The following is a 19927-nucleotide window of genomic DNA, read 5'->3' on the forward strand; positions in this document are numbered from 1 at the left end:
TATTGTTATAGTGAAACAGATGCTTGACAATAATTTTTTTATGACCGCTACATGTTTTGAAAATCACAGTAAGTTTAAACATTCCTGGCATCGCTAAATGGGAGCAGAGACAAGATAAATGGAGGTGTGTTAATCTGTTTAATCTGTTGCATGTTTACTATCATTAGGTATGTTGAGGGGAATTTATACTTTGGCTGAATATCTGACCTCTGTCTTCTGATTTACAGTAACTGAGAACCTGATTTCTCTACTGCTTTGTGCCTGGTCTAGTCATGTAGTTGGTGCAACATGGATGTATAATGGTACCTGCTTGACTTGCTCTGGTGTAAATGGCTACGTTTGGTGTCAGGCAGTGGGGGATCACATTTGAGAATATCTGAAGGGAGAAAGTCTTACAGTGTCTTCATCGTAGTTAATTGGTATGGCTTGGTGGATTTCAAGAACCTGTTTGACTTACACTGGAAGAAGTTGGAGCCGTGTTCTTTGTACACAAGGGCGTACATTGAAAGGAGAGGTTCAGACCGAATACAAGGAAGTGTTTATTCACTGTGACAGTTGGTACAAGTTGCCCCAGAGAGGTTGTGCAGTTTCCATCCGTGGAGGTTTTGAAGACCAGATAAAACCCTGAGCATCCTCTTATTCTGACTTCCTGGCCAACCGCTGAGCGGGAAGTTGGACTCGAGACTTCCTGAAGCCTCTTCAAACTTGAGTTATCCTATGAGTCTATGATTGCCAGTTTCCCTAAAGTTTCCTAGAACTTGTAAAGAAGGAACTGAACTGGGGATCTTAAAATATACAACAAACAGCAGCATATTATGCAGTTGATCCTATGTAAATGCACATATAGTGCACATGGTGCCCCTTGTCCATGCCCCCTCCAGTATCCCCTCAGAGGTGCACCAACCCCATCAGTCTGCGGGACATCGGGCTGTGCCCCTGCATCCCCTGCAGCACATGAGCTGGACTCTCCTTATTTGAGTCATTGTTAGATATTTCAGGGTTAGGCTTTCTGTAAATAATTCACATTAAATATATTTGTGTTTTATTCTTACGTGCTGGCTTTTGGATTAGATTTTTCTCACGTATTCCCCAAACAGTCTCACACATTTGATATTTAAAAGGAGAAATGTTAAGAATTCAGGAATGCAGACACCGAGATGAAATTACAATTTCTTTTGGAATGCCAACAAAAATGCTGAGAGACTGATGAGATTTCCTGTCATATCGGTCTGTAAAAACCTGTGCACTGTTTTCCTGTTTTTCTTGGAAGGGCTTGGTATTTTAACTAATTAATTTTCTAATTCCTCACATGCCATTCTTCAGGCATTGCAGGGCAGGTGTCCATTGATGCCAATGGAGACAGATACGGGGATTTCTCTGTGATTGGAATGACGGACCCAGAGGCAGGCACACAGGAGGTAAGGAAACAGACACCATTGCAATTGGCCGCTGATGAATTAGCCAGTGTAATGTAACACAGTATCATCTGTTTATTTGGTGGGCATCTCTTTATTTAATATACACGTGAAAATGGTATTGCTTAATCTTACCAACATGGAGACCAAATCCCTTCTGTAAAATAATTATCTTGAAGAAGTTATCATTAAGTTTTTGTAAAGTTTCTTAACTTCTTTTCTTCAACGTCTTTCTTCACATGTCACTAGAGTCTTTAAAATTTAAAGAGTGAAATCTCACAAGCTAGCTAAGCACTGATAAATTTTGAATATTATAAGTCATTGTTTAAAATGAGCAAGATTCATTGGTAAGAGGAAAGATTAATCTTACGGCAACAGGGATGCACAAGTTACCCTGGTGTATAAACACAGTAAGTATATGTATTTTAATCTTACCCTGTGGTCAACCACAGGCAGGAGGGCAGACCTTGCCTCACCTTGTTTATCAGGCAGTAAGATCTGAGTGCCTTGTTTTCAGTCTTTAAGAGACATTTTAATCAGATGGATCCGTATACACCATGTGGGTAATTGCACTGGACGCATCAGGAGTGGAGGCAGCCAGACTGTGAAAAACAGTCTATGAGACATAGCACCAGCTGCACGTAGAGAATAGCACGACTGGGCTGGGTTTTTTCATGTGTACATTGCCCTAACTCCAGCTGCAGTGTAAAGCTTCTGTTAGTTGCGAAGTCAGCATCAAGCTAAGCTTTGCTGGCCTCCCTTATTTCATCAAGCCCAAACGTAAAGCAGCAGTAGAGCCGAGCTGGACATTTCTACGTGTGGATTTGAATCCATTGAAGTTATATTGTTCCTGTCAGTGCTGCAGCAGAGACAAACTCAAGAAGCCTTTTTAAAAGCATGAGGATGTCTAGTGTGTTTTGGTATGTAAAAGTGACTGAAAAACTGCAGCAGTAAACTGCAGACACTCCCAGGGGTAGGAGTAATCATCATTAATTGAAGCCAAGCACAGAAATTGGTTGGGATAACTTTGGCTTGAAACAACTTGTATCTCTTCTGTTCTTTCAGTCCATTAGCTTTTTATGTCATTTATCAATTTAATACCCCTCTCCTACCCTTCCTTCCATTGCTCTTTCACTTGCAATTTAAACTATCTTTTATATCTTTGATGTTACATTTCTGCTTTTAACATACTGCAAATTTTAATTTCCCTTTGCTTTGTTTATGATGTATGTAAATATACATGCAATTAACATATGTTACATGTGATTACTTGTTACTTGTGTCTTCTATATTCATTTCTACCCTCATGCCTCACTCTAAAAACATTGTTTCTTTGAGGCCTAATTTTATTCATTTTGACAATTTTTTCTATGTCTGTACCAGAATGTTTCTCAGCTGAACTGCGCCAGATGAATGGCAGAGCTGTTTTCCCAGGTCCATTCACGAAGTTTAAAGCTAGAGGAAAACAGCAGATTACCTAGTTTGACCCCTGCTGTGTTACAGGCAGGCAGGTTTCTTACCTTGTTTGGAGCCCTGTAGTTTACATGTGAGTACAGCTCACATTGCAACAGGCATTCGCTTTTCTTTTGGAGACACTGAAGAACAGGGACTGCCTTGCTTGCTGACTCAGTGTTCGTGCCCCTGTTTAACCACTCCTGCTCCTTAAAAATCCATATCCTACCTCTGATCTGAATCTGTTTGGTCACGGCTTATAGCTGTTTGTCCTTCTTGAGCCTTTCTCTGTGCTTTTGTATTTAGTAAGCCCTGCTAGTAGAGGACTCTCCCACTCCTGTTTGATAAATTAAACAATCTCTTTATGAATAGTCTGCTGCTTGCAAATGGTTTCTGAGGTTTTTTCCCCTCTACTTTTTCCAGTTTACTGAATATGCGTTTATTTTTGAACAACTGTTAAAAAAAGTCTTTCTTCTAAGAATTTATCTCCATGGAGAGAAATTAGCTCCTTTATTTAGCAGGAAATCTACTTTTATGTATTTAATCAGGGCAGGTGTTATCTTTTAACTCTTTCCCTTCAAAATGAAATTTATCTGAAAGATTTGAACAGGCTATCAGTGGCTTGAAGTCTAAACCCATTATATTAATTTATGTTTTTTATCCATGATAGGACAAATATGTCTTTTGATGTGCTTCTGCCATCACTTCTGACTACTTCAGTGGCATGATATTTGGCCTTTATCACTGTACAAAGATTTTTTTGGAATTATTTTACATGAGTGACCTACTACTGTTAGCACAATTTAGTCCTGTGACTTTGCAGTAGACCCAGCATATGTTGTCTTGAAAAAAGCCTGGATTTATTGTTGAGGACGGGACTGAAATTCTAAAGTATCTTAATGAATTGGTCTGAAATAATAGTCCACGTTACCAGAATAATAAGCATGAAAGGCCCTTTCTGTGTATATCAACAACTGCAGAAATACAAGGTGGAGAATGACAGGCTCTGTTGTAGTTCTTCAGAAGATTTGAAGATTTTAGCTGAACGTGATCAAGTACCTCCAGATTCTTGCAAAATAGAAAAGTCCAGGCTGGAGTGTGTAGTTGGGAGCCTCAGCACACAAAGTACTTGAAATGATACTTTCCCTTATCTGGGTGTCAGTTTTGAGCACTCAACCCACTATGGAGCAATTGAGGAAAGCCCAGGGACAGCAGGAGGAATATTCTGTGTGAACATATAAGAGAAGCCTGAAGGCAGACCAGATAAGAGGCTGTGAATATGCAAAGTGATGTTTGGGAAAGGAAGAGTCTCTGTGACCACTGGCAATTTGATAAGTGGTGGTGGATAATTGCAACAAGGGAGGTTTAGGTTACATGTTAGGGAAAACCACTGACAGTAAGGATAGCTAAATTCCAGAATAATTTCCTACAGAACTTGTCTAGCCTCCATTTTTGGAGGCTTTTAAGAACAGGTTAGATAAACATCTGTCAGGAATGCTTTTGTTCAGCTGATCCTGCCTGGGGCCAGGGCATGCACTACATAACCTCCCACAGACCCCTTCAGCTCCACTCGCTGTGATTCAGCATCCTGCCACAGGAGTCCAAGTGAGTGATGCTGCTCTCTTTGTTTGTTTTAATTCCCTAAGTTGATAGGAAAATCTTTTCATTCCTTTCTTTTTTGCATAGGTGATCGGGGACTACTATGGAAAGCAGGGGCGTTTTGAAATTCGATCAAATGTGAAATATCCTTGGAATCACGGCAGGCTGCGGCTAGATGAAAGCCGGGTTTCGGAGCACACAAACAATACACCATGTAAATCATGTAAGTTTAGTGACTTAATGCTTCTGCCCAGGCTGACAGAGAGAGGAATCCACGTGGTGATGCAACATAACGGGCCCTATTAGATGGCTTAGCACAGTTGTACAACTGAGACATTGTGACTGTGTCTCTCTGCTGACTGTTTGGGAAGTTAAGGTCTGGCAGCCGTGGATAGTATGTGGTCTGACTCACTTCCCTCAGCTTAAGCATGACAGTAATCATGATGCACAGCCCAGGGCCCTGGAGGCTTTAGGACTTTCCAGGGGTTAAAAGGTAAAATCTCTTTTAGCCAGAAAGATGGATATAACTGAAACACCCAACAGAGAATAATCATATTGATAATTAGCAGCTGGGGAGGCCAGTGCTGATGGGAGCAGTGCTCTACCAGCGCAGAATGATTTTCAATGCTATGAGAAGGAACTGCGAGGGGCCCAGTAGGCTAAGAAGAAGTGAAGTCAGTTGAATGGGGCAACACCTGTGAATCCAGAAGGCAGAGACTACCCTCCATAGAGAAGGTGTCCTTGTTGTCCAGTGTACTGACTTTGCAGACCATGTTGTACTGAGGAAGACATTGCAGGGAGGTAAGGGAGAGAAGATAGTGGTGCCTCAGTGGCAAAGGGTGGTCTCAGCTTTCCACAGGAAACAAATTTGCTAGTCCTACAGTGAAAAGGTATCTGCAGCCTGATAATTCTCCGATCCCTGAAAAACCTGTGCCTACACACATGCTGTAGAGGCTGTTTCCAGGCCTTACCAGCATGGTGTAGCTATGCACCTTCTTCCTTCCGCACATCCTCATGTACAGACAGAATTCCCCCACGGGGGTCAAGGATAAATGAAGGGGAGCGAGCAGTTTAATTTCCTTAATATTTCTGGATTCCTTTCTGCAAACTCAGGTAGGCATGGAAAGGGGAGTGGGCTGAAAAATGTGAAAATGCCATTGTTCTTCAGCTGCCCTGTGCTTTGTGGAGCGACAGTCCCTACTTGGGCTCCCCTTAGCTACTGTGTCCCTGCTCTGCCTCTGTTGAGATTTGGAACAATGCACAGCACGTATGGCTTTAACTTGGAACAGCATAGGTTCAGAAAAAAAAAATAAATTGATAAGCTTTTGGATAATCATACAGTCATTTTAATAAACCTGGGTGATAGAGGGTTATGATGCTAAACCAGGTGAAATTAGTTTGTTTCTGTTATAATGACTCAGGGTGTATTCAGTGCTGAGTCCTATTATGCGCGTCATTGTAATCTCAGTCTGTGTTATGATTCAGACCAAGCCGTCCAGACCAGTTTCCTGACAACATTCCTGTGTTTCACGTTTCTAGAATTGTGTCTTCATGTGACACCGATGTTGGAGGCTTCCTTAACCCCAAAGAAAGCAAGGACAAAAAATAAACATGCAGAAACTGGAACTAAGGAAGAGGTTCCCATAGACTCCTGAGCTCTGAAAGGCTTTAGTTATTATCTGATCCTGGGCAGTCATTTCCTAGTTGTGTGTATTTTCCAATATGCGAATGCAAATAGTTCTCAATATGAACCGCGATTGTTTATTTTTCCCCTTTTCAAGCAGGTGGTCTAGGAGAATCAGCAGTTACAGGAATAGTTGTGGGCGCCTTGCTCGGAGCAGGACTGCTTATGGCTTTTTACTTTTTCAGGTTAGTCCAATTCATTTAAAGTTCTGTAAACTCTTCACTCATCACGCAAACTTCTCAGCTTCTGGCAGCACATCCTTGATGTGAGACAGAGAGGTGCCATGATAATCTGTAGTAACATTCCCACCAAAGACAGTGAACACACTCTGATTGTCCTTTTGTGTACATCCAAATCATTTTACTGACTCAGGGCCTCATCCTGTAACCATGTACATCTCTGAGTAACTTTACTCATGGAAGTAATTCCTGTGAGTTCCTTCCAGTCATTCACAGTTCTTTAGTATACTAAAGTGCCCTGGCCTTGAAAGCCTTCTTTGTTTGGTACTCCTTGCCAGCACAATTGTGCAGGCTGTGATTGTGCGAGAGATTTATATGACTTGCCTGGTACCATGCTTAGTTTTTGAGTATTGTGTGGAATTGTGCTGGAATATAGAAAGGTTTCTGGTTTGGTATCAGAGAGCATTTGGATTTCAAAGCTGTGCATTTAACTTAATAAGCTGCGGTCAATGCAGGGTGACCAGTGTTTTATTCCTGTTTAAGTAAAATAATTCTTACACTGCTAGTCAGCAAATCTAAAGTCTTGAGAGTTGATCTGACACTGACAGAATAAATTAGTTATACATGTTCAGCATTTTATATATATGATAATTTGTCCTCTTATGGTAAGAGAAAAGATAGGTAGAAGAATAGAATTAACCTCTGCATATAACAATCAAATAATTTTATCCAATAAAAATACCTGTTTATAATTAAATGTTAACAAAATTAAACAAGCAAAAACCGCTTCAATTCACCAGCACAATTCCAGGGTTTCAAAAGATATTCAGGATTATTCATCCAAGCAGTTACAGCTGAAATTCTGCACATCAGTTGTAGTCTTGCATGTGTCTGGTGCTTATATAGTATGTTATTTGGGTTTGAAACAAGATAAGTTAGCTGGCACTGATTAAAGACTGTCTTTAAAAGACAAAAGAAAAAGAAAACACAAGTCTGCCTTTATAGTGTATGTCATCAGAGGTTTTTGCATCTTTTATACGTTCTTAATCTGAGGTGGTAGTTTTTAGGTGTGTTTTTTAGCATGGCTGATATTGGGAGGGACTTGGTGTATGAGGACAAGAATGAGGCAAAAGACATCCTGAGCTGGTATGAAACTGTGCAAATCATCATTGTAGGAGCAGGACTTGAACTTTTAGTCACGTGACACAAAGATTTGGATTGGAAATCTGTGTGAGCAAAAATGAGTGTGTAAAAGTAGATGTACACACATGAACTCAACACCCAGTCTTTGGATTTATGGCATTTTTTTGGGTGCAGTTCATGTCGTCCTTATGTAAAAGCTAAACCAGGTCAGAAGAATGCCTCTTAGAAGCTCCTGTTTCTCTCCATCGACTGAAGGAATTTGCGGGTACTCTGTCAGATAGCTGTGCGCATTTAAGACATCTAAAGACACAGGAGTGAATTTCATCCTGGAGATCTGATTGCACCCACTGAAAGCAGGAGTAGGGACAACTCTCTAATTCCACCATTAACAGTAAATATGTGAAACAAAACATATACAGGATGTATGAGTCAGATTTTCAGAAAATGCAGGTCTAGGAATTGTGGTCCTGGAAATAATTTGTATCTGCAGCTTCTGTACCTTTCAGACTGCATATGTACTTTCTGATTACATCTAATTTGGATGTGTAATTACCACGAATGAGCATGCAAACACGGCTTTAAGTGTGCATGCAAACTGTTAAAAGATCTGTGTAGCAGTTCTAATACATAGCTTTGAAAGGATTTAAACTTAGAGCACTACATTTCTAAAATGTGGACCTGTCCTCATGCATAGCTGCTACTGTGCATGCTCCGACCTGTGGAAGGATCTGACTTAAAAATACATAAATGAAGTAAAGAACATAGGTTTTTCAAGTTATTTTGGAGCCTACTGATACAGACACAAATATTGGGGAATCTTTTCAGAACTTGTAGGTTCCCACTTCCTAATGAGCCATGTTAGCCAAATTAAAACCTTGGTGTTTTGAAAAATCATTCTTCCACTGCTGCATGCCTAGCTCTTACTCCTGCTACACATGCGAGCGGAGCAGAGCTTCCCTTGGCATACAAGGTTTTTGTCATGCATCTGCACAAGCGGTACCGTGTGCGCATGGGGCTGGGCTAATGCCCTTCTGAGAAATTAGTCCTGAAACTCAGTAGAAGCGTAAGTGCATAAAATAGAAATATGAATCTTCTTATGATTTTGGGGGGAGATTTCAGTACTAAAGGGCAAACTGAAAGACAGACAGAGGGCTTGTTTGACGTATAAAGTAACATAACAGAATTCTTCAAAACGTCCTAGAGGAAGACACACAGGAAAAACCATTTGATGCATGAGCAATTGTAGTTACTTCTTATCTGTCTTCTACATCCCTCTTCTTAATTCATCATACTACCTCCTCTGACATTACAAACATAGAAGCTTTCTCAGAGGGAGATGGGAGGGTTAGTTAGTAGATAGTTTCAGTGAGAAACACAACTGAATAAAGAGTCAGATCTGTTGTTTGAACTCTGCAGAAAGTGTCCCCTCGTATACTGGAAAGAAATTTGGCTTTGATCAATATAAGGCAGTGATGTGACACAGTTCACATGACACTTCACAAAAACTTCCTAATCACTTAGATCAGAAATGTTCAAAGAAGCAAATGTCTGTGTCTTGGTGCTTTGAGACTGCCGTGTAGAAACTAACAGGCATTCTTGAGCCTGGGTAAAATGTTTCAAGGCAAACTACTTTAATCTTTGACCAGGGTTTCACATTCTGCCACATTTCATTTTTCAACTGGCACCCAGCTGTCCCCTACAGGCATTCTTTATAAGGGAAGTCCTGTTATTCTATAGCTGGAGAAGGATTTCTCACTCTGTTCCTCTCCTTTCATGCAGAAAGAAATACAGAATAACTATTGAGAGACGAACTCGACAGGAGGACTGTAACATGGGGAAACATCGGCAGTTACGTGAAGACTCCATTAGATCTCATTTTTCTGCTGCATAAAGAAGAATAAGAAGAAAAAGAATCCCATTCTTCCTGGGGAAAAAAAGAATTAGGGAAAAGGACACAACCAAAGACATCAGTGTAAAAAGAGGAGGCTCTTGAAGAACTCACTCTTTTAAGCAGTAATTTTGTCTTAATTTCTTTCAGAAGCTCAGGAATGATTTATTAATCACATTATGCCACATGGCCTTTCATCTCATGAAAAAAGAAAATGATGCAATTTGATGTTATTGGATGTACTTAATATGTAAAGACAGTATTTCTTCAGGCATATATCAAGGGCAGCAGATCTGGGTTTAGTTGATGGGGAATGCCTCATTCTGTTCCCTTTTTTATTTTTTTAGCTTCTACCACCTCCTTAATTGCATCTCACCCATGGGTATCAAACATGCTTTCACAGGCACAGGTGCTGGTTGCTGTCAAAAGGAAAAAAGGGATTCATTTGGGGTATGATCCTGCATCACTGAATCATTGCCATTGATTATAGGGGATACAAGATTGGGTGTATGGAGTTAGTTCTTGGAGGGAAGTGGCACTTGGGTGTAATTAACTCCACTGGGGTCTAATTTACTCCACTGAGAAAGTCAGGCGGGTGGAAATACATACAAACCATTCCTTGTTTGTGTAGTATCGCAGTCAAAAGCACTGATTCTCACTCGTAGGTGCTGGGAGTTAGGTAGAACGCCAGTGAAGGAGGAGGAGTTTCACTGGTGTGAAACAGTGAGAGAGAAGACAGTCAGGTCTCTGGAGAGGACTGGCTGAGTCTTCAGTCTAATATGTGTTTTATCATGCTCTTTTCTCTCCACTGCCGTGACTTTTCAGAGAGGTAAATATAGTCCATGTAGAGCCTGTTCCTGTTCCTGGTGAAGTCGATGGCAAAATCCCATTAACTTCAGTGAGAACAGGACTGCATCCAAAATTGTAAATATGAAAGTGTTTGTATAGCTGAAGCAACTCAAAAGGGGATTTTTTGTGTAAAAATGACATTCCATGCTACCATTTTATTTTTAGGATATTTTTTATCTTGTATTTTTCTATTAAAGTATCTATTTTTGCTTTGGTAGGATTAAAAATTAAGGGAGAGAATGTTTTGAAGACATTTTTTTATGATAGGAGTAACATGCAGGGAAAGTCAACAGCTGTAAATACGTTTTAGAACCAGTATTTAGGGAAGGAGAAATGACTTTATGGATAGTAATGGACTTTTTGCCCCACTTTCTTCTCCAGGCATGTGCAACATTCAAATCATTATTTAAACAATGTAAATGCAGTTACTGAATTGTCTATGTGATGGTGGCCCTGATCCTGAAAATAATGAACTTTTCACCTGTTAAATAGCTCTGCATTAGTCAGTGAGACTAAAGGAACTACCTTCAGGAATCAGGGTGGTAAAACACTGCTCTAGGGCTGACCTTAATCCTGCTGCCATCGATGTCTCTGGGACTATTGCCATTGATTTTACCAGGAGCAAAACTGGATCTGTGGTGAGTCAGCTGCTGACAGGTTATTTTTTACTAGACGAAGGAGACCTCTGCGCTTTCTAGTCAACAAATGGAAATAAACAGTACCAATTATAAATGTGATGAGGAGGACCCATAGAAATATTGTCTGGGAAAACTCAGCTATGACTGTGGTTCTAGTGCGTGAAATCTTTTGGTTTATCCTATTCTGATTTCGTAAGCAGAACTTTCTGGTCTCAGCAGTTATAGTGAAACATAGTGAAAGTTAATCTCAAAAACATAGTGAAAGTTAATCTCAAAACTGACACTGAAGCCGGTGTTCTACAAAACTTCCAGGCCCTGAAAAGCCAGAGTGCCAATTCAGAGAAACCATTTTGGGATAGCTCAAAGTGAATGAAGAGCAAAATCTGGCTCTGTCTTCTTTCGGCTGCCTTTTATTTGTTGATGAGGAAATACCCCACGGAGTATTTCCTTGGACTTTTTTTTTCTTATGGTTCACTTATCTCCTAGCATATGCAGGGGTTCACCACCCACCTTTGTGAAATACTGTCCCGTGTCCCAGGTGGCCAGAGGGCAGGGCTTCCTGACTCTGAGGGCATCTCCAGTGTAGGTGGTGGCTGTAGACCAGGTAGATTTGGTGTCTTTAGGACTCACTGTAACAGCTGTTGTTCAGATGGTAGATTTCCGTCATCCCATTTCCCAGTCTGGGCCCGTATGACTTCTGCAAAGGTGCCTTAGCCAAAGTAACACTGCATTCAATGGACAGTTTTCTGAAGTAGCCTCCTTATCTCATGGGCACTGGAGAAGAATGTAGGCTAGAGCAGCATTCATGGTGCTGTGGAGCTGGGGAGAAAAAAAGGCTTCCTGATTAGTTTTTGGAATTTGTTTCAAGCAGTTGAGTTTGTCAAGCCCCTGGGCATGCCTAAGGTTTGGTGTTTTTTAAATCATTTCCAAGGGGGTTTTGATCTGCTTCTAGTTTTGCAAATATGCCTTTCAGCATTTTTACTTTCTTTTCTCCATTTGACTGCTTTGCCACAGAAAAAAGGTAAGAACTTTTCTAAATAAGTAAAGAAAAGAAGGCATGATTGAAGCATAAACTTTTTTCAAAATTATGTTTGTTATGACTTGCCTTGCAGCATGAACTAATGTTCAAACAGTCACTAGTTAGGGAGCAAGACAGTAGTGTAGATCTGCATTTTTCCTGTGCCATGCACAGTCAGGTCAGACCAGAAGATCTGAGCCAGGAGATCTGTCTGGGACAATAAATTGTTAAGACAATTTTTTTATTATGTCGTCGTACTATAACTAAACATATTTGGAAAAAAAAGTATAGTGCAAGGTCACTTTTTAATTAAAAAGATAATAATTCTGATACCCAATTTTATGTGGGGTTTTCAATCATGGCCTCAGGCAGTGTTTTTATGAGATGTCTGTGGCTGGGATAGTGAGGAGGCCTAGCCACAGCTTTACATCCCAGCACCTTCTAAGAGAGGTGAACCTTTCATGCCCATTAAAACATTTTAGATCAATGGACTTTAATCTTCCTAAACTGGTGCACACCTACCTGTGCATTTTTCCCATGGAAGTGTGGAGATCATTTAAGACGTTTCACATAAGTAGATTCCTGTATAGCATAAATAAACTTGCTCTTCTTAGCTGCCTTTCACAGGCCTCTTGCTAATAGTTCCCAGGTCTTCTAGGACCATAGATCAAAAACTGCCTTGAGTTTAGATTATTCAGCAAAGAGATTCTTTACCAGCTAATGCACTTTTCCTTTCTGGTTCATCTGCATTAGCTCAATGCCACAATGTTTAGGCTTCAAACTTTGTAAGGGAATGTCTAATCAAAATAATAATAATAATTGATTCTCAAAAGAGTTTTCAAAACCTACATTTTTGGCTTCAACAAATTGCCCGTATTACAAACATATGTCTGTATTACAGAGCAGCACAAGGAGGGCCTTGACTCAGCTCAGCACTTTAGAATGCACTTAAAATATGTTCAACTTTGGCTTCTAAGTGCTTTGCTCGCTTGGGACCAAAGGGTATGCTCCTGGCCATGGCTGAACCAACAGGAAGCTTGCCATATGCTTGAATCAGAGAAAGGTTGTCCCCATAGGCCGTATATTTATTGCTAAATCTTACAGTTGTGTCTGTTAAATTGCAATTGAACTTCAATGGCTTCATACTTATTGTTTGTCAAAGTTTGACAAATTCTGCTAATTAATTCAGCGGTTTTTAATTTACCAAATATTTGTCAGCTTAATAGCTGAGAATTCTGTGGACAAATTACCTGACTTCCACCCTCTTATCTTCAATGCGTAGACTTCCAATGCAAGTTGACAAAGACGAAGCAAAACTTTCAATAGTACCTGTGATTTAGTATGCTGAGACCCACAACTTTAGAATCAGGTGCTTGGTCCTGGGACATTGGTAGTTCTGGAAGTTTTGTTTATGGACAGTTTGTGTGTCCCGAGTTGCCTGTGACTACCACCATCACCAGTTAGTTACCAGTTCCTTCTGTGATGTGCTTCACTGAAGACCAAACCCAGCTGAGTTCTGAGAACCCTCACTCATTGCTAAAACTTTTGATTGATTGTGCTGTGCGCCTTGCAAGATTGTGGCCAGAATTCAGTTTATGAAAGAGTTATATTCGTTCACTTCTGAAAATAAATTGTATTCATCTATTTTTAATTTGTTTTTAAGAAATGTTTTATTGCATTATTGAAATTATTTTGTTGTTTCTTTAATGGTGAGTTATTAAGGTGTAGCTAATGCTTTGAGAACATTTGTGCTGGACAAAATAAGAGTGTACTCCCTGACAGCATGTTTTACTGGGAGGTTGATCTCTGATTCATTTTCTTGCTTGGAGGTGCTATCACACTGTCATCAAGCTGACAAGAAAACCCTCTCATTGATTCAGAGGAAGTAAACTCAGGCCCTACATGAAGTGTCTTCGGGCTTTAAACTCAGCATCTTGAAGCAGTTCAGAGTGAATTTCTCAGCTTTGCAGTAGAACAGGCTGCATCAGCCTTAGCTGACCTTGGCTCCAGTGCGATTTTCACCTCATGAATGCCATAATGCTCCTGGAAAGCCAAGAATAGACATCAAAGACAGGAAGCTAATAGTCCTGGTCGTAAATTTCTTTGGCAATCCAGTCCACCTTTTCCGGAGCTCAAGACAGTTCCACATCCTTCACTACCCTCCTCTGTGCTTCAGAGTAGCCATGTAACTGGTCTAATTCTTAAAATAAAGCAGTTGAGGTTATTTTTTCTCATTTTCTCCCAGGGTAGTGTGAACACTCTGGAATTCCCTATTTTTTTCATGCTCTTTTCTCTAGCTTCAGAAGTACTTTGAAAAGAGACAGCCATTTTCCATCATTTAGTCAGAAATGCTTCAGTGAGAGGTGTTTTTTTTTACGAAATTTCAGCCATTGTTCACTGCTGCAGTGCTGCTCAGCTGCCAAGCACACCTTGCTTTGGCCCGTGGCCACACCAGCCACTATCTGAGATCTAGACCCACACTCATCTGACGTTGCCTGTCTTTTAACCAAGCAAAGTTGAGAAATCGGATTGACCAAAAACTTTGTGAAGTTTAATCTGAATTTTGCAGCTGGCATCCAGTCCTTTTAAAAACACCCAAGGCTGGCACTATAAATTTTGGTTATAGAAGCAGTTCCATTCAAGCTAAAATGATTACTGGGTGCCACTGGGCTCACAGAAATTGCAGTCATCCAAGCATGGTGACATGATGTCAGGTGATGCCAGCCAGTCTTTTTTTTTTTCTTCTTTTTACTTTAATTGTTGTTGCTATAAAATGACATCAAATCTAGTGACCACACTCCCCAGAGCAGGGCAGAACAGAAATGCGAGTTTCTAAACGTACATTACCTTTTCTGTTGGTTAGGAACCTGCCCTAGTAACTTGCCTCACAACAGTGAGCAGTGAAGGTACAACTTTCAGCAAAGTGGGTTTTTTGTTGGAGGCAGTTTTAGCCCTTTTTAGAAACAAAGAAACAAAAAAGTTACTTATTGGAATACATTTTTAAGGACATACTGGAAAAAGTTTCATCTTCAGATGCATTGTATGTGTCTACTCTCCTTCCGCCCCCCCCTTTCGTCTTGCTGTTGAAAGCACAAAAGGATTTGTGTGTGTGTGAAACCTTTCAAGTGGAAGAACAGAAGTGTTTGCACTGTGCATATCTCTGCTTAGAGGCAGAAATAAATTCACATGTCCTGAGGCCTGTATTTTTTCCATTCTCAGATACCTTTTAACATCCGAGCTCTGAGACTGATGGAAAACGATTGTTGAAAGCAAAACAAATAGCTGTTTGTGAGAGACCTCAGAGCTGGCTGTCTGCAGGGGTCAGCAAGCTGTGCGGCAGGCTTTGACAGTGTCTCTTCTCTCCTAGAGAATGACAGGAAGCGTAAGTGCTGGGGTTTGCCCCAGTGAAGCCTTAAGTCTGGCATAAACGCAGCTCTCGGTTTATCTCACCCATAGAGGAGGAAAGGATAAAGGTTAATGTTGGTGTTTTCGTGAGGTTACTGCTGGTTTTGATCAAGAAGGTAACACTGCCATGGTTTTGAGGCTTTCTTGAGCTACTGTTTAGTTATGTCCAGTGTATCATTACATAGACTGTTTTATTACGCTGTTACTTTTTCCAGAATTTACCTTTCAGAATGCCTCCTAACTGACATACACCGAATTTACAGCATACAAAACTAGCTTTTGAAACGAGAGGCTTCACTAACCACTAAGTTAATATTCTGCATCAAAGGCAAAATATTCTAAATATTAGAACACTGTTAAAGTTTGTATGTTAAGCTATAGTACTTCAGAAATCTTATGTGGATTCATTAGGTGTTAAATCTTTGAAAGGTTAAAATCCACTCTGTGTGAACTGTTGCTTGGTGTTTCTGTCATGTGAATGTTTCTAGAGGACACTTGAGCAAGCAAAGAAAGCATACCAAAAAGGGTATTTTAAAAGATAATCTTGTTTTAATGGTTTCTTTTGTAATCTCAACTGGTATGCACAGGGAACACACAATTCTCCCCCCCAAACTATGAACAGAGGTTTTGCCAATGTTTCCTAATGAACCGTCAGCAGACATAATGAGCACGGCTAGGTTGGTTCATACTTGGTGGTGATCTGGACTTCTCTTTCTCTGTGATCTGTGTGTGCAGTGTGACAGAGGAACGAGCGAGCCACCACTGAAAAGCCAATACTACAGTTACTAATCAGTGGTCATTTATCATTGTGCCGTGTGAGATGATAAATGTGTCCTCCCATCTTTAGTATCTCCCTGATGTAGCTTTGTGGCAGATGTTGTGGTGACTTATGCAGTATAGTATGCAAAGGATGAAAAGATCCGTTGAGAATATAGGGAAAATATCTGTGCAATTGAGTAAGGGAGAGAGAAGGGGGAAGATGCTGAGAGATTGATTATACTCCCATGATGATACTATTGACTGCACAGGGGATGGAATCGGGCTCTTTCTGCAGAGTACCCTGTATTTATTATTCAATATCTGCTTTCTCAGAGACTCAGCAGAAAGCTTATTCACCTTTTAAATCCCACATAGACCCCTTACCTAAAATTGAAACGGGCTGTAAGTGGTGAATAGGACCTGCTCAGGGTATACCGTGCCCTTAGGTCGGGTATTTACCTGTTAACAATGTCATCTTGATGTGCAGGTCTTAAAAGCGCTGAGAAGACTTCAGTAGAGTGGCAGGATGAAGGCAATGGGTAGAATTTGGTGTGTTTCTTGTGCGTAGGGTGTAATTATCACAAAACTAAGAGGACTCAGGATAGACGGTGTGGACGTTAAATTTGTCCCCTTTTTTCGGTGATACTGTTCGTTATTAATGTAAAAATACTGGACAACAGAGAAACCTACTACCAGTCTAGTAGAAAACAAATGGAAAGCTGCACAGTATGTTGTACTGATGTAAGTAGAACTATCTGCATATAATGTGATTTTATTTATTGTTGTTTTTGTGTAGAGGAGAGTGCGTATTCATGATTGTGGATATAACCTTTGTTTATTTGTGTAATGTATTTTATTTCTTTTACGACTTGATCATTTAAAGTATCTACATTCATTGGTGTCCTTTGACTTTTTATTCTGTGCATTTTCTTTCACACATTTTAAAAATGCAAGAATATCACATAACCTAAATTGTAACAAAATGTTTCCATTAAAGATGTAGGAATATATTATCACCTATTTCTGTGGTGTCTTTTGTCACCTGTTTACTATGTTCTTGGTCTGTTTCATATAGAGGCTTCTATCAGGTGGTATGGAGTTAATAACAGGAAGGTTATTCTGGGTCTAAGATACCATGTAAACCCCTGATTTTAATGACGATTAGCAACTGATTAAATCAGGAATCAATCTAACCTGTCTTTGGGAAGAAAATTCCCCCTGGTATTTTAAGGTCTGGGGAAGGTTTTAATCAGTATAAACAAACTTTGGATATTTTTCCATTTATTCTCAGTCCTCCTGAAATGCAATTAAATAGGAACCAAATTATTTAAATACATTGGAACCTTAACTAGTAAGCATTGATTTTTATGGCCTGCAGAGAGGCAAAACTCACACGATTTACTAAGCTACAAGTTCGTTTTGCAGCAATCTTATCAAATCAGGGGAACTCAATTCTGTTTCTTTCCTGTGCTTTTACATACAGTCTTCAAATTATCCTGTTGTGTCTAGCCCTCTTCTTTCTGTGTGCATGTGTCTGTTGTAGCAATGTTGCCAAATTTAAGATTTGTGCTTGAGAGTGTGCCAGGCCTTTATAATCTAAAATAACTTGGAAATGAGTGTGAGGAAGAAATATCTGATCACAATTGTATCAAAACCACAAGTACCAAGAATTCACTGGAGAGCTGATAGATGGAAACATCCTCTGGGTTAACTATGAACCTAAAATCTTTCTGCAGCCCAGGAAAGAAAAAAGCAAAGAGCAAAAAAACAGGCTTGGAGAGACCCATTCAGTTAAGGGAGGGTTGAGCTACTTTCCTAGCTGCAATGCCTTTCACTGGTAAATCTCTAAATTTGTCACTAAATTTAATTAACTCCATACTCCCAGCAAGGAAATTAATATTACCAGCTTGTACAGTTGATTAAAGGTGCAAAGAGATTAACTTTTCAAAACTAGAAGATCTTCCTGATATATGTAAGAATTGAGATTACTTTAAATCTGCCTCCTCAGAGATACACTTCTAATTGTATGAATGTTTTACAGGTAGAAATTACTATTTCTCCTGCTTTTGCTTGATGGTTATGTTCTTAAGTCTTCATCCCATTGCAAACAGGAATTCACTGGAAATACCTAGCGATTTTCCAGTATTTCCATATAAAGCACTGTAGAAAAAAATTGTACAAGTTATGTTTTGTGTTCCTGATAACTGCAGTAATCATTAAAGGTGTTTTGTGATCTTTTCAAAAGTGCACATTTTACATGACTCATCTCCAGTCTCTTCTAGCAATTTAATATTCTAGTCAGGATAAACTAAAGATCAGTTTATTAATGTTTACTAATATTCTAAGTTCACTACAACTGAGATCAGTAATAATACATGCTTTACTGCTGCTATATTGTAGGGATATGTTGTCAGGGAAGACAGCAGGAGGAACTTTTGACATCTTGCCCTCATTGACAGCAATGGAAAAAAATATAATCAGCTTCAATAAAATAAAGTTTTCGCTCAGGTTTGGAAATATGGCACGAGCGATTGTTGACTCAATTTATGTTCAGTGTATGACCCTCAGGCTATTAGTGCGTGTCATTACCTTCACAGTGGCAGGACTTTCTTCCACTGTCACTAGATTTTCTTGTCTAATATCCTTCAACATGAATGCTTGAGGTATGTGTGATAAATTGTGTACATATATACATACATTGATATTTACAAAACAATTCATCCAAGTGTGTCAGGTATCTTTTTGTCAGAGTACTGACAGTCTGACAGGTAAAAATTTCATTTGGTGAAATTACTTATGGCAATTGATCTTCAGTGGTAGCAACTTTTGGATATCATTCTAGATATCCTGTAACCTAGCTCAACACATTCTTGTGGCTTTCTTAGGAAACTATTTCTTAGGGAACATTCATCACATTTCTGAAAAATTATGGTGGCATTTGAGCCAAATCTTGGTCTTGAACCTCAGCCAATGTTTTCTTGAGTTGAAAGAGCACTGCCAATAAAAAGTAATTGTACAACTGACAGAACCTCTTTTGTTGCCTCGTAGGAATAACCATAATTTACAATCTGTAATGCCAAATGCCAAAAAGGGTCTCCCTGTGTACATACACTACTCTTGGTAAATTTTCCTGACTCACGTTAGGGTTGGTTTGATGGTCTTCACTCCTCTGCCTCAGAAAAAAGAAGATCCTATTTCCATTTGTACGAGTAATTACTCTGTCCAGCTATTTGTTTGGCAGTGCAGTGGTTTATTACCAGAGTCTATTACTTCTTGACACTGCCATTCAACTTACACAGTAAAACCTGGCTTTCAAATTTTCGATATATATGTATATAGTGTAAAAACTACCAGATGGCTAAAATTGTAACCATGGATTTATGTTTGTCCAGGACATAAGGGGACTTAGGAAGTCCATGTCTATGGAAGCTCTGTTCTTCTCCCATCTACATTTCTACAGTACTAAAGCAATTTCCCCAGCCTACTTGTCCTGGTTCTGGCAGGGCTGGGGCTAAACCACGACACTACTCTATTCCTACTACTCACTGTGTGAACAACCACCAAAGATCGACTACTAGTGAGCTGTCTATGAGCCAGAAAGCTTCACAACTGTTATATCTCCTTCTGTTTCCCCTTTGCGATCTAGCGGGCTAATGGCACACTTAAACCATACAAAACATACAGGAGAAGCAGTGCTTGTGCTGCTTCCTCCTGCCTTTTGCCTAATATTAGTGTAGTAGTGTGACTGGGGGAAAAACAGTGTCCTGGGTTTGGATCAGGGATAGAACTGCAGTTTTTCTACTTCCTAAGAGAATAATTTAAACATTAATGCTATTTGTGAACCAGTGTCTTGCTGAACTCATTTACTGTTGTATAAAAGATGAAAATGCCTTAAGTA

The 19927-nt window shown here is 39.8% G+C and overlaps 1 protein-coding gene across 2 annotated transcripts in view; it reads left to right on the top strand.

The window, feature by feature from the left end:
* Nucleotides 1-17049, top strand: part of NPR3 (natriuretic peptide receptor 3) — a 50014-nt gene extending 32965 nt beyond the window's left edge. Inside the window, exons 5-8 of one of the 2 annotated variants that reach the window (XM_054185214.1) lie at nt 1324-1418; nt 4554-4689; nt 6251-6335; nt 9252-17049. In XM_054185214.1, coding sequence (XP_054041189.1) covers nt 1324-1418; nt 4554-4689; nt 6251-6335; nt 9252-9363 — 428 coding nt within the window. In that variant the 3' untranslated portion in view covers nt 9364-17049. Of the gene's footprint in view, nt 1-1323; nt 1419-4553; nt 4690-6247; nt 6336-9251 lie in introns of both variants that reach the window. The other variant, XM_054185213.1, reaches the window with a different exon arrangement.
* Nucleotides 17050-19927: the final 2878 nt, after the last annotated feature.

This window comes from Rissa tridactyla, chromosome Z (genome assembly GCF_028500815.1).
Source record: "Rissa tridactyla isolate bRisTri1 chromosome Z, bRisTri1.patW.cur.20221130, whole genome shotgun sequence".
NCBI classification, from domain to species: Eukaryota; Metazoa; Chordata; class Aves; order Charadriiformes; family Laridae; genus Rissa; species Rissa tridactyla.